This window comes from Agelaius phoeniceus, chromosome 4, assembly GCF_051311805.1.
Source record: "Agelaius phoeniceus isolate bAgePho1 chromosome 4, bAgePho1.hap1, whole genome shotgun sequence".
In the NCBI taxonomy this organism is placed as follows: Eukaryota; Metazoa; Chordata; class Aves; order Passeriformes; family Icteridae; genus Agelaius; species Agelaius phoeniceus.
This window is the reverse complement of record NC_135268.1, coordinates 35,766,229-35,782,723: the sequence shown is the minus strand read 5'-3', so window position 1 is coordinate 35,782,723 and position 16,495 is coordinate 35,766,229. Positions and strand designations below refer to the sequence as shown.

General features: G+C 35.3%; 1 protein-coding gene across 1 annotated transcript in view; it reads right to left on the bottom strand.

The window, feature by feature from the left end:
- Positions 1–16,495, bottom strand: part of TLL1 (tolloid like 1) — a 125,960-nt gene that overhangs the window by 61,302 nt on the left and 48,163 nt on the right. The window contains exons 2-5 of the mRNA XM_054633207.2: positions 9,496–9,606; positions 5,508–5,588; positions 3,249–3,401; positions 1,118–1,235 (exon numbers count right to left, since the gene is read on the bottom strand). Of these exons, the coding sequence (XP_054489182.1) occupies positions 1,118–1,235; positions 3,249–3,401; positions 5,508–5,588; positions 9,496–9,606 (463 nt within the window). The remainder of the gene's footprint in view (positions 1–1,117; positions 1,236–3,248; positions 3,402–5,507; positions 5,589–9,495; positions 9,607–16,495) is intronic.

The following is a 16,495-nucleotide window of genomic DNA, read 5'->3' as shown; positions in this document are numbered from 1 at the left end:
GGCACAAGAACATGACAGAATAAGCTCCCCTGCTGCAAGGATCTGAGGCTCATAGGCTTTTGGGGGCAAAGGCAATGCTTTTTTTATACTTTCAAATGTAAGCCCAGGAGTAGATTTTATTATGCTGTCCTGTACCTCAAGAAAAATACAATGGGTGCTTCAAACAGATAATTCTACATGTAATTTTAGAGACTCTAAGTTAAATACATCCAGGATCATTCCTACAACACAAGGAGGTCCCAAAACTTTTTTTCACTACCCTATCCTATTATGATTCAAAAGTAGACATGTAAAGGGCTCAATGATCAGGAAGTCAGTAAGACAGAGAGCTGTTCACTGCAGACCCTACAACTCAAACAGGAGGTGACTGTCAGAAGTATAGAATTTCCATAGGCAGTGTGCACTCTTCTTGAGAAATGAACACGGTGCACTCAGGAAGTTCACTAAGCACCATATAAAATTAAGAATTCTGAGCAGAATAAATAGCAAATATAGCTGACAGAGGCATTTGTGAGCAGTAATATCTGAAGATGAAACATGATGATTAATGGAAAGCTGCACTCCTGATTAATAAAACCTGTCCTGTTCACTTTTACACATCAGTGACCCAGAAGAAGGAATCTGTAAAATGGCCATAAATTTGGTGATTAAACAAATCTGGGCAAGGACAGTCTAGCAATATGAGAGTCAAAATTACAACAAACAACAATTTAGCTGGAAAAGGGATGTGGGGTAGATGTCCATATTTAATTCAGCAGTAAATATGTGACATGGAGAAAGCTAAGAATAAACAAATAATAAACGTGAAATACTTTTAGAACAACACATATGAATATTGGAAGCATGACAGAAAGCAAGAAATAAGTAATATCTATATGTGCATATATTAAGATAATTTTATCTAAAAATACACCAAAGAGGTGCAACTTTACAAAGTTACCACACATACCTGTTCCAATGAACTTAAAAGCCAGGCAGAACACATGCATCATTGAATTGCATTAATTATTGATTTTCCTGTGAAGCTTATATTCCCTTTTGGGTGCAAAGCTGACAGACGTGGCCGAGAGCCAAAGGCTGAGAGCAGGACTGTGTGTTCCCCCAGGTGCACACTTACCCACAGGGCCTGTAGGTGAAGACAATGTAGCTCTCCTCATCGCTGCGCTCGATGAAGGTGACACAGGTGTACTTCTCCCAGTGCCGCATGGCCTGCTTGAACATGGCGCGCTGCGTGCCTGCAACCAAAAGTGCAGCAGGTGAAACCACAGCAGCCTCCCAGCTGCACCTTCCTTCTCACAACCCGTACTAGGAACATGGGCCTGGCAATAGTCAGTGAATCACAAAGCCCTGTGTGTCCCAGCAGTCCCGTGTATGGCAAGATTCCAGCTAAAGGGATGCTCAGGCCGTCAGTTCGTCATAACAGATGTGCCTGCAAGGGGGCTCACACTGCCTGACACACCCCAGTAAATATAAATCCTGCCATAAAGATCATGACTGTGTTACACCAGAGGAAGACAGCAGAAGAAATACAGCGTTGCTTATGTGCCTCCATCAGCACAACATTCACTAAGTAATTTCACAGATGAAACTATCAAGTGAATTACACTGGGGGAGAAAAAAAGCTCGAAAAAACAGAAAGTAAAATAACAACCAAAACTGATTAACTTTACATCATACTTATCTATCTAGTAGAAACAAAAAAAAAATTTAAAAAATCCTACAGCCTTCCAGTCTGGACACCAGTTAAATCTAAGCCATGCCAATAGGCATACTGGTAAAAACATTTGATTAAAATAAGGCTGTCGTGAACAGGGACCAGTCTCCCCTTCTTTGCATCAAAATCTCTCAGAAAACAAACTATCCACCAAAAGTGGGAAATTCAGAATTTGGTAAAAGCACACCTAGGTATTTGATTTTAAAATGAGAAATACATTCAGAAAAGGTCAGAACTATTCCCTAGATGCAGAATCATCCAGGCCAACTCTCAGCACAAAACAAAACTTCAGAGAGCAGAGCAATGTAATTTCATTGTGTGACAAAAGACAAAGCTTACTGACATAAAGGCAACATGTGAGAATATATCTGTATTTCTTCTGAGCTGAAAATCCACAAAGAGTATTATCTGGCAAGAATATGCTAGCAGAAGTACACTCACCTTGCAGGTTAAAACATAAGATAATTAAACAAACCAAAAAATCTAACCTTTTTAAAACTTACAAACAAAACCTGAAACTTTGTAAAAAGAACAAGTTCAAATCACATCAGATTCTAAAAAAACAAATAAAGGTTATTCCATCCCATCTTGCCCTTTTCTTTTATCTTTAAGATGTTTTTTCTAAGCTTTAGAATTTATCTTTCATTATGAAAAAGGCAAAATCTTTAATATGGTGCTTTCCTACAGTTTCCTACAGTTATTTCAGAAGACTAATCCTAATGCAAAGGTCACATTTGGCACAGTACTATGTAAATACCCAAACTGAAAGCCTGACTGTAGCTGTCAGTTTGAAAGGAATGACTGGTTTCTCCATATACAATGTGTGAGCATTTGCATGTTTCTTTTTGTTCACTGTATTATCATATACAGGGAAGATACTATTTCATATATTTTCCCTTATCTCTTTGCTTTCCTTGCTCCGTTTTTGTTTTAAATTATCTCTTACATCCACATTGATATCAACCTGTTTACCTTTTCCAAGGATATTTACTTTTTCTACAGTTTTCTGATAAGAATTTTATATCTAGGGCATCCAGTCTTTATTTCTGTCATATACAGTGTCTGTGTGTACCCATCTGAAAACCAAATTGAGGAATGACAAAACAGATTTGAGTCAGTTTGTTAAGTGAAATCGGTTTAGAAGAATACAGTGAAATCGGTTTAGAAGAATACATGGCAGACCAGTTAAACTGAAGATATTATTGTGCTAAATATACTGCATTTAAAAAAAAAATTCCTTGACATTCGATTACTTAGGCTCATGGAAACAAATGTGCAACAAGAAATATTAGGTAAAGAAGCAGAACTTTCCCTCTCTAAAATGTTGCTATACATTTTTTATTATGTAGCTTGCCTTTGAAAACAATTAAGTATGACTAATATTTCAAAACAGATGTACTTCAGGCCTGTTCCAACAGAAACCCTTCTACTGAATTCCATAGCATGACTTCACTTCTAAAAATTAAAAAAAAAAAAATTAAGGCAATTTTTCAAAAATTATATTTCCTCTTTTCACGCAAAGCACAAAGCTTACCAGTGAAATTTCCTCCTATTACATATGGAATGACACCACCTGGCCATATTCTTTCTGTTCGTGATGTAGCAGCTCTGGGAAATCGGTTTTTCTCATTTTTCCCTGAGAATTTTACAGTAGTTCTTCCTTTAGATGTATTATTTTGCTCAAAACCTGCAATGATAATTAAAACACTGAATGAGATCACACACACATGAAAAAGGAGAGCAATTCTTTTCTAGCAAGTCAAACTCAGATTTCTTTATACCCTTTCAAAGCAGGACATGGCTGTTACATGACAGTCTATTATTACACAGTTTTCTGAGAAAGACATTAAGTCTGAATCTTTATTTTTTTGGAATACATCTAGAGTAACAATCTCGCACATATGTTTATCAACTGGAATGTACATTGTGTAAGTGCAACTAAATTTTCTCATTTTATAAAAATATTTAAGAAATCACACTCCCTGTGGTTGTGGCGGTGTTTTCTGCATTCAATTTTCTCCAGCTCTTGTTTTGGTCCTTTTTTTTAAATAAATGAAGATTTTTCCAGCAAAGAATGTCAGAGTTTGGACAGACTCAAACTAATCGAGACATTCACTATCCCTTTCATTTTTATTGTATGATCTGGAAAAAGCAAGTACAATGACCATCTTTAAAGCACTGGACAGTAAGAAATCATACATTTTCCATAAAATAACATTTGGAAACCCACGGGTAGGTTTTACTCATGGCTGGAATTTCTTTACATGAGAAAAAAGTGTCTACCATTTTCAGGGATACTATCACAATTCATCCCATTACAGGCAAATCTTTCTAAATCAGCTGAAACCTACTGTGAGAACAGAAAAGGAAAAGGGTAGTTAGACAAGGACTTGGACACCAAAACAGGTGTTTCTGAACAATTTGTAAGTTGGTTTGGAGATCTGGCCAGTTGATCAAAATGGATCCCTCGAAAAGGGGTTAACAAATCCTACTCAGTGCAGTTGAAGCCTTTTTTCTTATTCCTGGTGGAAGATTACATTTTCCCTCTGAGAGAATCCCCTGTGGTACCAGCTGCACTTGAGTGTTAATGACCATGTCAGAATCGGGGAGGATTCCAGGGCAGAGTCATGGTAAGGAATGTCGGCACAGCCCCAAGGCTGAGAGAGCAGCAATAGGAAGACAAGGAAGAAGCTACAGCACAAGGCAGGGAGGAAGCTCTGATACTTGGGAAGAAAAGCCTGCTTTTGTGACAGCCAACATGCAACTTGAATTGTACCAGGAATAATACAGAAAATTACAGGGTTTAAAAAAAAAACCACCAACCAAATACAGGTAAAGAAAATTATTAATTTTTGTAATTAAATGAGTGTGTAACTGAGAATTACACAACAAATTACACACAAAGTGTCTACAGTATAAGCAGACTCTTTACGGAAAACTATTTTTACACTTAGTATGCAGTCATTACTGAACCACATCACACACTTATTTAGATGTTTTACCATTCCAAATAATTTTTATTTGTGCTCTTTAGAGGTCTAAGCAAGAAAATTATTCCAAACTACACCCAAAAGATGACAAGAATTTATGCAATACTAAAATTTTAATTCTCCTTTAAAGAATGAAGATTATATATCAAAGCACCTCTGCAAAGGCAGTTACTGTGCTCCGATTAACACAATGTGGTGCAATTACAATGGAGTTGCACATAATTTCCTTTTTGAAGTGAGGTTTCACACAACATTAAAGTGATGTCTTCTTGCATCAAATATAGAGTGTGAACTCAGCCAGAGTTAGGGGGGATTCCACCTCCATGTGCTGCTCAATTTAACTACATTCATGCTGACAAGAGTATGATTAATATAAAAATACGCTTGTTCAGCACAACACACCACAAATGCTTTACGGTATGAATCATCAGAGTGCCCCACCTGGAGCCAGAAAAAAGTAGGAAACAAATTAAATTAGCAGCTTTGCAGCATACTCTACTTGCAGTGTAAAGACACTGTATTGACATTAGTTAAGCCCATAACTGTGAATGCAGTCATAAAACAAAGTTAAGCAATTTTTAATATAACATTTAAAACTATGTGTTTTAGCTTTCAGATTTCATGCTGGAAGAAGAACTCTAAAGAGTTAATCTCTTCATTACTATTCTTGCACTAATAATTTTATAATTTGTTTATGCCAATAGTAATACAGAAAGGCTTTAAAGTGTTAAAGTACTATCATCATTAATGTTTATGATACACTATCACATCAGGCAACTTGCTAATTTAAACAGTGAAAATACCAGAGCCAAATCTTCTTATCCTCTCTATAAGCTGATAGAGGGCACCGCGTTTTTTTGACATTCCATGCTCTCCAAAGCCACCTTTAAAAATAAAAGAAAAAAGAAAGAAATTTCCAAAAGTTAAAACTGTGGAATTTTACAAACACAGCAACCATATTAGCCTAGAGAGGCATCCTAAAGGAAGCTTCATATTCTTTGATAATTTCCATAAAAACATTTCAAGTACTCTTGACAATGCGATAAAAACACATGATTAGCTGAAAATTTTTCTAATACACATTCCATGAATATAAGCCAACATGTCTTTGTTATTCAGGCAAGTCATGACAATTACATCATCTAATTATTATTTGGAGCTTTTTTTCTTCCTGCTGACCTTGACATCCTCAGAGCCATATTGATTGACAGCTAAAAGGGTTACTCTCAAAGAAATTTCCTGAATGCATTCCATAATTTTCTCATTTCAAGGGAGGGGAAGGAGAAAAAGCAAACAGCCAAAGTTTCATCAGAAAACAAACAAACAAACCAACCCAGCAAAATTTAATATGGTTGATTTTGCCATGAAATATTTGTTTTTCTTTGCTAGCATGCAAATAGAGATGTCAATGCACTTTTAAGGCCTTGAAACATCACATGCTGGTGTATATTGCAGTAAGACCTGGCAGGTATATACACATATATGTCTGTGTAATTACAGCAGTCAATGAAAGCCTAAGATAGGAAGAAGTTTATTTTAACATTTACCATGCCATTTACAGAAATAAAACACATTTCTGGGTTTACTGCATCTGGGTCTGATACATCCCCCCTTCACAAATAAACCTTTTGCAGCTACAAGTGGCTTTTCAAACACCAGTAAAGCAGAAGCAATAACACTGACTACACTACATGAGTAAATTAAATAATTCAGAATTGTTCTGAAAGTTTTGTGATTTTAGAGGTTTGCAGTAAGTTCTATTTTACAAGTCACTACTTGTTATAGGACAAGAGAGTTTCTAAACTACTTTAACAACTGAAAAAGTAAAAAGATACGAAAAACCAGACCACTGAAACTTCCAGCACCACTAAAAAGGCCTTTCCCAACTTTCTATAAAAAAATTTAATATCTATGCAGAAAATATATTTTTTAAGCAGCAACTTAAATTCATATTACAGATGAGAAAATTCCATATAAGGCAAGTGAGTGTGTGGCTGCTCAGTGAATGACAACGTGCCTAATTATTTGCATTACACTGACACATAGCTGCTGACTCCCTTGAGAAAAATTTTCCAAATTTTTAAAAACATTTTAAATATATGAGGTAATAGATCAACACATTCCTTTCCAACAAGTTACAGGGTAACTATAACATAAAGTGCAGAGGATAGAACATTGATCATCATTAATGTAATTGTCTCTCATGTTCACATTCATCTTATAAAATAAGGCTTATAGCTAAGCATTCCAAATAAATATTTAAAAAATCATTATAAGCATCAACTGTCAAACATAACAGAAAACCCCTAAAGAATCCATTAGTTACTTAAGTGTTATACTATATTTTTAGGGGAAAAAAAACACCCAAAACACTCTTCTGTCTTATTGCAGTCTATGTATTTAATTTAGTGAAAAACCAAAAAAGTTTCTCACTTAACTAAGCTGTCTCACATGCAGCCTTGCCAAACCATATAGACTAAAGAAGTTTTAATTCCTATTTGCTGCATCCTCTCATAATTCAGGCAGGATAAGGAGGATACTTTTGGAAGTCTAGACTTATAAAACTATACACATAAATGTTATCAGGTTTACTCTTGTTTTCTGTTTACAGTGATTATGCATTTTGCTTGTACAAAATGAAAAATGAAATGACAGAGACATACTCCAAGAAACTCACAGATTATCTAACCCTGCAAATCCAGGCAGATAATCCTCACAAAAAGGAGCAGTCACACAATGTGAATCACAGCCTGTGAGCCTCAGGATTTTAATTAGAGTTTCAATAACAACTGTGACTCCATCACTTCCCCTTGATGGTTTACAACCAAGTATCTAATCCTTCTACCTGATATCACCTTTAGGCTGTGAAAATCTACAATAGAAAGTGCACAGAAATCAAGCTTACAATTCGTTGCCATTGTGTCTGTAACAACGACTAAATTTTGTATTCTATTACAGATACCTAGGATTGCTTTTATTCCTTTTCCAGTTGCTACCCAATACTAATGAGCTAATTAGAATTTTACTCTTTTGGAATTAGGAGAGATGAGCACACAATTCCAAGATTACAATCAAGAATGCTGTAAATTTAGAAAAATATATTACATATGCAAAGTGTAAAATTGACTTCTCTAATGCTCTTTTTGGAAAGATCAAGAATGATGAGGGTTTGCTGAGAGCAGTTATGAAGTCATTAACTTAGGAGAGTTTGTTCTCCAAAGTTTAGTCCCACTGATCATCACAATTGAATCGACTCTTGTTGTGCAATAAAGGTAGAAACAACTGGTGCAAATGCATTAGCAATACTTATCAGGGCGATTCAATATCCTGAATAGGATACCATCCACAAGAAAACATAATGTGCGTGTCCCAAAACACGTAAAAAAGGAAAAAACTAAGTATTAGAAAATGAAATATAATTTTTAAATGCTTAGAAATTTGTGTATTTGTGTGGAAATCAAAAAATAATAACAATTTTGCAGTTCAAAAGTAGAAAAGCAAAAAGAAGTGGGAGTCAGCAAGCCAAAGAAATCACTTGACTGGCAAGGGGAAATGACCGATGTTGTTCTACATTTTTTCAACAAAACTAGTGCCTGAGATATCTTCAAAGGCAATTAAAACTATTTGTTTGGAAGAGAGGAGAGCAGAGAGACCACTAATTCTATTAACATTTTTAGATCTAGTCCAGATCTAGATGTGATCAAAAGTTTTCCTGTTTTGGAAAAACAAGTAGATGTAAAAAGGAGATAAATTTTCAAGTTGTCATAAAAATACTCTAATCACAGTATCTACCTAGAATGAATAAAAATATTTTTAAATATATCAATATTGAAAGCTTAAATTCAAAATTGATTCTTTGGTCTGAAATTTTTTTTCCACATATCAGGAATAAGTTATGGTAGCTCAGTTCAGGCATACATAAAACATGCTTAACTGAAAACAAATTTCAGTAATAAATTTTTACATTTATTAATAACATTTTTCCAGACTTTTTCTCAGTAAGTTGGCTTTTTTGTATCATAACCTGAAAGTTTACAAATTCTCAGTTATCAATTTACTAATCACAGCCTGAAAGCATAAATATTTTTAGACATTAGACAGACATCCATTTAGGCATGGATTATGTTTTCTCCCTTGAAAACAGACATTTACACATTTAAAAAAATCTCTTTATCTATCTGTCTGAATACCCAGCTGCCTCTGTTAATCAGATTGCAGCTTCTGGTGCTAATGCATTGTATGTTAACAATAGCATAGAAACATTATTAAATCTCAAATAGATAATTGGTTTTTTAGACAAGGCATGTCTAGAAAGGATGATGAACACATTCTAGTGTTTCATCTAGGTCTGGGTACAGAGCTGGACATAACAGTAAAAAAAAAAAGCAAAAGGAGAGGTTACAATGCTAGGCTTCCAATTTTGCCTCCAGGATACCACATATGTTCTCCATAGTGTGTTTGGGCTCCGCCATCAGGAACTTTCAGCGATGAAATCAAAGCTTTGTACAATTTCCTTTCCCACATGACCACCTGCAGAGTAGACTCTAATCTACCTACAAGTTTCTGCTCCTCAATTCAACAAGACATTTGTAAACAGAAATGCTGGAATAAAATTTAATGTTTTGCTTCTGTTTTCCCTAATGTGAATCTATAGCTTTTGTTTAACGACTTTTTTAAGTGTAAACTAAAGTTATCCAAGACATTATACTGACTTTCCACATTTAAAACACAAATTGTCTTCAGAATTAACTAACAGGAAAAATAAATTAAAACAAGTTTGAAATAGCATACCTGTGTTATGGCCAAGTCTTTCGTTGGAGTGCTGCGTAAGGTCAATCGTCCTGTCAATTTGAAAGATTTTTAAGTCTTCATCATCTAAGGCAATATCTCCCCAAAAGACAGCTTTAAATAAAAAAGAGCTCAATTTAATTAAAGAATTATTGGACAATAAAGCCAATCTGAAGAATATAATACCATGTTTACAACCTTCGGGAAAGTATATGACAAATATATATTTACATCACATATATTTCCTTACTAATCTACATTTTTATGCAGAGAAAATAAGAAAACTACCTAGTAAAAGACTAATAACTTATTCCAGAATCTTTATCTATTTGGTTTCTTTGTACATTATCTAAATGCAGTAACTTAAATCTAGAGTCATTCTATAAATAATTTTTTAGCGTGTAGTTTTCTCTATGTAAATACAACAAAGTATAAAAGACCCTGAGATGTCAATATTTGAACTATGAAGTAAAATATATACATTTCTGACAAAACAGAACCTTTACGTTTCCTAACATCTTTCTAAAAATAGTAATTATTGAAGGAGTTTTTATTACGTTTCAGTTGCTTTCTATATTACATTATGTTTTGCTCAGATCATTATATATATCTGTTTTCTGTTAAACTGAGAAAAGAAAAACCCTAAAACCCTTTATTTTTTATTCTCCCCTCAGTTTATTTGTATGCTTTCCTTTTGTAGTTAATGTCACAATTAGGATGCTTTCAAATTCTTTACTTTTCAAAGCTCCAATCTCTTTTTAACCTTCCTTTGGCCTTTTTGGTGGATTTCTTCTTCTCTCTTTGCTTTTTCTTTCAGGTTTTTTCTTTTTCACTTCTTCATAGGTAACTCATCTTCCCTAAGTTGCCTCTACAACTCAGTGGACCATGATACAATCCCACTTCCAGGAATTCGGGATCTATAACCTCAAACTTTCATCTCCACCTATTTCTGCAGAGATTTTATCCTGACATCTCCCTGCCAATTTAAACCTAGCATTAAAGCTGAACTCAACAGCCATATTCTCAACTGCTGGGAATGAAGACAACAGAGCATGTACCAATTAACAGGAGCTGAAAGTGGTTGTTTAGCATCCTTATCCAAATTCCTCCTTTTCCTGTTCCCTCAGAGTCACAAAACCCCTGGATTCAATCTCGGTTTCATCTTCAACTCCTTTGCTTCTTTCCCCCATCTAGGGAGACATCATTAACTGCTTGATTGTTTGTTACACAGTTCTACAGCAAATTTTCTTCACTTCTACTCAAATAAACCCTAGTCCAAGTCCAGCTCTTACCAAATCAACCTCTCTAGTCTTCCTCCATTCACACTGATTCTAAACATTGCTGTTAAATGTATTCTTCTTCTTCTCTGTTTGCTTTTTATATCACACTTTAAAGACCACTCATCAGACAATATTCTCATCACAGTAGTTTCATATTGCTGCAAAAGTTACTCATTTCTCAGAATAAGATGCTCACATTTATTGGTGTTGAATTAAACCCACTTTAAAAAAATAGTTTTTACTTAAGCAAAAAGATTGGTATTTTAAATAAGTCCAAGATATTGTATTGCCTTCTCCAGTTTACATGATTTTTCCTGAACAAAAGGCAACTATGAGAAATGATGTTCACTGACTTTACTTTGCCTTGTAAAGTACCTATAAAACATCCCCAGACCATCTGCACAGTGCTAATAATGGAATTATTAGTGAAATGAAAAATGAACCTTTTCAATTCACAGAAAAACCAACATTTTATGTTTCCTCCAAATATTAATATTTCTACACACATAATTTTTTACACAAGATAATGGTTCTTAGAAACCACAAGCACTTGAGACAATTACTGAAATTGTTCAGTCTAGCACACTGTGGAACACTATCCTTCCAAGGGTCACGGTTCTCATGCTCACGTTGGACACACTGGGGACATCATTCCTCTAGCTAACCTGTTCTCACCAGTGATGGTTTTATCATCATTTCCATCAAGACACAAAGTCAGTGACAGCTCAAGATGTTTGTGTCTCTTTTCCCTTAAGCTCCTTGGAAAAAAATATCTCAAATTATCAGGGTTTTGAACAGTGAAAGAAGAAAGTCAGTAGTCTCCATCTGCTTGAGCTAAATATTATTTACTTTTATAAACATCTTCTGGAATTTTCTGTTGAATGCCATTCATAATGGGGATCTCTGTATAAGCATACGGACAGATTGCAAACTTGAACAATCAGAACAAAATTGTAAAAGGAAGAAACTATTAACATTTCTGTCTATAGAGACACAAGGTGCCCCAGCAGAAGTCATACGGATTGCCCACACTAAATTCAATGAAGTGCTAAAGCTTAGTAGCAAGGCCATTTTTCTTTCCTAGTGATACTGAGAGTTAACAAAAGGAAGATTCCAAATTAACAACGGATGATGCAAAAGATAGCCCACTGACAGAAATGCATTAGCAGAAATCACTTTGGTTTCTGTGTGTAATACTGATGTATAAATAGGAAAACCCAAGGCAAATCAAACTTCCTACTAACAATAAAGTAGAAAAAGGAAAATATCTGCCCTAGTCCTGATGATGCATCTTTATCACTTTTACCAGTTCACTGTGGTAACATTCACTTAAAGATGAAAATTCAAATAGAAATACTAATTTGTGTGAATTTGTCTGACATAAAATCATCGAATTTGTGTGTACATATGTAAAATATACCATAGTGTTCAGGCAGTGTGGAGTAACTTTGTTGCCTTAGAAAGGAAAAGAAAGCTATTTTTGTTAAGCATCTGGTGCATTATCTTGTTTTTGATTAGCAACCAAGGACCAGGTTGAGTTTACTAATAATATAACCACAGTAATATAATAATAAGTCCTGATACAAGTGTCACGTAAGCATAAACAAATATGTGACCAATAGCAGACACATACTAAAGAAATGTGAGTAACCACTAAGATCAGAAATAGATAAGATTATTTTTGATTAAAATACAATGGAAAGTTTGGAACTTTCTTCAGGCCACTGGCTCATTTTACTCAAGGTAATTCTGTTTTGCAGAGGGCAATAACCATGCCAAAACACAGAAACCTTGATAAAAAGATCTCATTTAACTTTAGTAACAATTTAATAAGTGTCACTTTATTTTTACTGAACTACACCTCTGATCTTCTGAATTAATTTAACTTTACCTAGCAAAAGAAACAACAGTTTACTGGATGTTCTTTAATTTCAATGTAGTCCAAGCAATCATCAACTGAAACAAAAAGGGAGTTGATAATTGTTTTTTAAAATTTCACCTTTTTTCCAATTAAAGGCCTGCACTGAATATTAATTCTGCCCTTCAAAGCCTAAAGCATAACCCCAACACAATTATCAAAAAGGTTTAAAAACTATCCCACGTAGCTATTAAAAATATCCTTTCATTTTTGGGAATGCCAGTTTGACTGTCAAAATACTTTGTAACAAGAGAAGACCATAGTTTTATCTCCTGCCTTAAAGCTTTTATGGCCTGAAACCATCTGAAGAAGTCGCTTGGTATTCTTCATCATGTCACAAACCAATGTTAACGTTACAGAAAGCAAGCAGAGGATTGTTTGGGTATGCAAGGCATGATGTTAAAGGCTTTGCTAAGAGCATGTTAGGATTAAGAGCTTTAGTAGCTCCCTCTAAGGAACTTCTGACAGACTTGATCAGTTCAGCTGTTCAGTCATTTTTTATTTAATTCATATGTTTCATCTGGAAAATTAACAAGAATCTGATAATGAATTGACTAGGCAAGGAAACAAAACTGAAAAAAATGGATAGAAAAACTTTTAAAGTGATCCAAACAGAACTTAAGGTACCTCTACTTATTTAAGTCTGTGTCATATTATCTCTTATCCTACCTATTTATTCAGTGATCACAAAAACTTGATATTACAGATATCAAGGCTGTTCTGTTTATTTTGAAAATGCAAGACTGCCAATGAACTTAAGAAATATCTGTTGAATATCTGAGACAGTATTAATTGCACAGAAAAAGTAATTCAAATGGCTTTTATTATATAAAGGTTCTTAAGAAAAAAGAAAATGGACCTTTTTGTCCAGTACTTGATAAAGACAATACTCTATCATGCCAGGTAGTTTTTGGTTTTGTTTTCTATTTTCATATGTTTTATATGGTCCCAACATGATGCACTTAAACAAATTCAGCAGAGAAAATACATGCAGCAGTTTCTGAAAGGTGGACAAAACCTGGTTATGCAGTAAATAGAGGTTTTCCTGTAACAGTGGAGAGGTATTTTTGTGGAGCTGTTAAAACAAAGAAGACACTTAACCAGCAGATGCAGTTCTGCTTTCACACAACTCAAAAGCTCTCAGTTAAACAGCACTTTCTAAAAAGTCTTATAAACACAAAACACTGCCACAAAAGCAGACAAGTTTGCAACCTGTAGCCAATTAGCTCACCAGCACTAAACAAACAGGAAAATAAGAAGTTGTGTAATTTTCAAAAAGGACAGTTGAACTATTTTATGTTTATAGAAATGTACACGCATGGTATGAGTCAATGAGCATATACAGTGATAATAAAAACATCTTTCACAACTTTCAAGATGTCTGGAAGAAAGAAATTATTTGCTAAATACCATAGGGCTGCAATATGTAGTAGGATGGCTTATTCTAGGATTTGAAATATTAATTAACATGTAAGTCTGCAAAATATAGACAGGAGTATGTTCTTATAATTGCAATAACAGAATTATCTACTTTAAGCTTCATCACAATTCCTCCTACAATTTTGCTTTTTAAAACTCAAATCATAAGCAGCCATTTTTTAATAAAATATACTCCTGCTAGCATTCATACCAATATTAGTAACAACATAAAATGCAAGTAAGTTGGGATTGCTGGTGTTTGTCCCTACAGCACAGCAGCACAGCCAAAGAAAACCAACTTGACTTGGGGTAGGTCAGGAGCACTCAGCTAGCCCCCAGAGACCAACACCACCCAGAAACCATTCCCAGGGCCTGATTTGGTCTGATGATTCCTCAGCCTAGAAACATGTTCAACTGAGACCTTCCCAAACTGAGATGTAAACTGAGATGTAAACTGTGATCTTGTCCTGTGAGTAGACAGAATTTCGACAGGGGGATTACTCCTATACTGAGAAGATACCAATGAAAGGATTAAGGCAATACTAGAAGAAATTTCAAAAGGAAAACCTCAAATTTTGGTATGCTACTGGGAGGGCAAAGCACAAAGAGTTTGTGTTTCATCCCTATTGCAGAAGCTGCCAAGAATGGATAACAAAAAATAAATAAATAAATAGAAAGCTGCAAGGCATAACAAAGAAATCTCAAGAGGTCCTTTAACATCCTTAAAGGTGATATGCCCAACACAAAGCAAAGCCTGCCCAGTAATTCATGCAGTAAGAGGTGCCAGAATGTGTATTGGACAGCTTCAGGGAAGATATTCATCTAAATCCACATGCACAGCAGTTCTAATTAGCAGACTCTTCTATAGCTGAGTCATTGAGCACTTCCCTGTACCAACACAGCTATGAGCACTATGTTCTATCTTGGTGAGTCACTCTATTCCATACAATCCATTCACAACTTACATAACAGCCTGTAAATCTGAACAGAAAATGGAAAGATTAAAGCTAAGTAAGTAAAAACCATTTTACCTCATTGCAAGGACAGCAACATACACTACTGCAACTAACCTTATTCTGTATTACCATGGTCTTCAAATTATTTCAGTCTTTGCAAGATTTTCAGGTGCAATACACTTTGTTTTTTAGAAATTATCAAACTGAGAACAAGACAGGGCAAAAAACAGCAAAAGATCTTGTGTACAACCATGAGCATAACACTGCACACCATACCCTGAACTCTTTCTATCATTTTTCATCACAAGTGCTACCTTCAGCTGTAACTGTGCAATAAATTTCCACATTGCCATACAGAGCCCACAAAACTTTCAAGCAAAAGCTAATTTAATCAAGTGTTAAATAATTACTCAAATCAATTTGCCCTTTTATTGGACAAAAATATGTCAGAGAAGGGAAGTTAAGTGAAACTTAAACAGCATAAAATAGAAGACCAAGGTAGCCTATTTTCAAACATACATCAAAAATTAGCTATCTTTAAACATCTCCAGACTGTACACCAGTTGGAAATTCATTCCTCCATACTTTTGAATGTGGCATCCTTTGACAACAGCTGACATGGACACACAAAGCTATCCAGAAATCAGCTAGCTTGTATGTGGTACTGATGTAGACTCAGAATAACAAGTTTTAATGTAATCTACTAGAAACTTTTATGGCACTATTTCCATGTTGACAGCATTACCTGCAACTCACCAATGTCTCATGTCATCCACCCTTTAAAATCTTCCCAGTGCTCCCCATGCACAACACTTTTGGCTTCCCTCCTTCCTTTGACCACGTGTTCACATTTCTAGGTAAGATGTTGGCAAGGCAACATTCCTATTGGGATATTCAGGTACAATATACTTTTCTTAGAAATCATTAAAACAAGACAGGGCAACTAACAGGGAACTAGCTCCCTATTGCTGCTCCCAAGTTACACTCATGGAGCCCCATCTGAGGTATGCAGCATTTCACTACAGCCATTCCACACTATTTCTGGGAAGTGACTACCAAACTGACCCGACTAGGACAGAAAAATAACCAGGTAGAACCTGACTGGGGACACAAAACCAGCTGTAGAGCCGAAGGCAGGAGAAGAGAAATAATTGCTGGAAAGCCATCCACCATGTCACAGAGTGAACTCATTCCAGGCAGCCCCTCCAGGAGCACGGTGGGTGCCATCACAGGGCAGGTGGGCCACGGGGTGTGTGGCACGCAGCACTGGGGCATGCCCTGATTTTTCAAAGCAGGAAACACCTCTGCTATAAAGCAATACTCATGAGGAAAATGGAATAACTGTGACACCCTTTATCTGAGTAGAACCTTCACTTACCAAAAAAGACAATTATAGAGCTTGATCTTATTGAAAGGGGACACTAATTTGC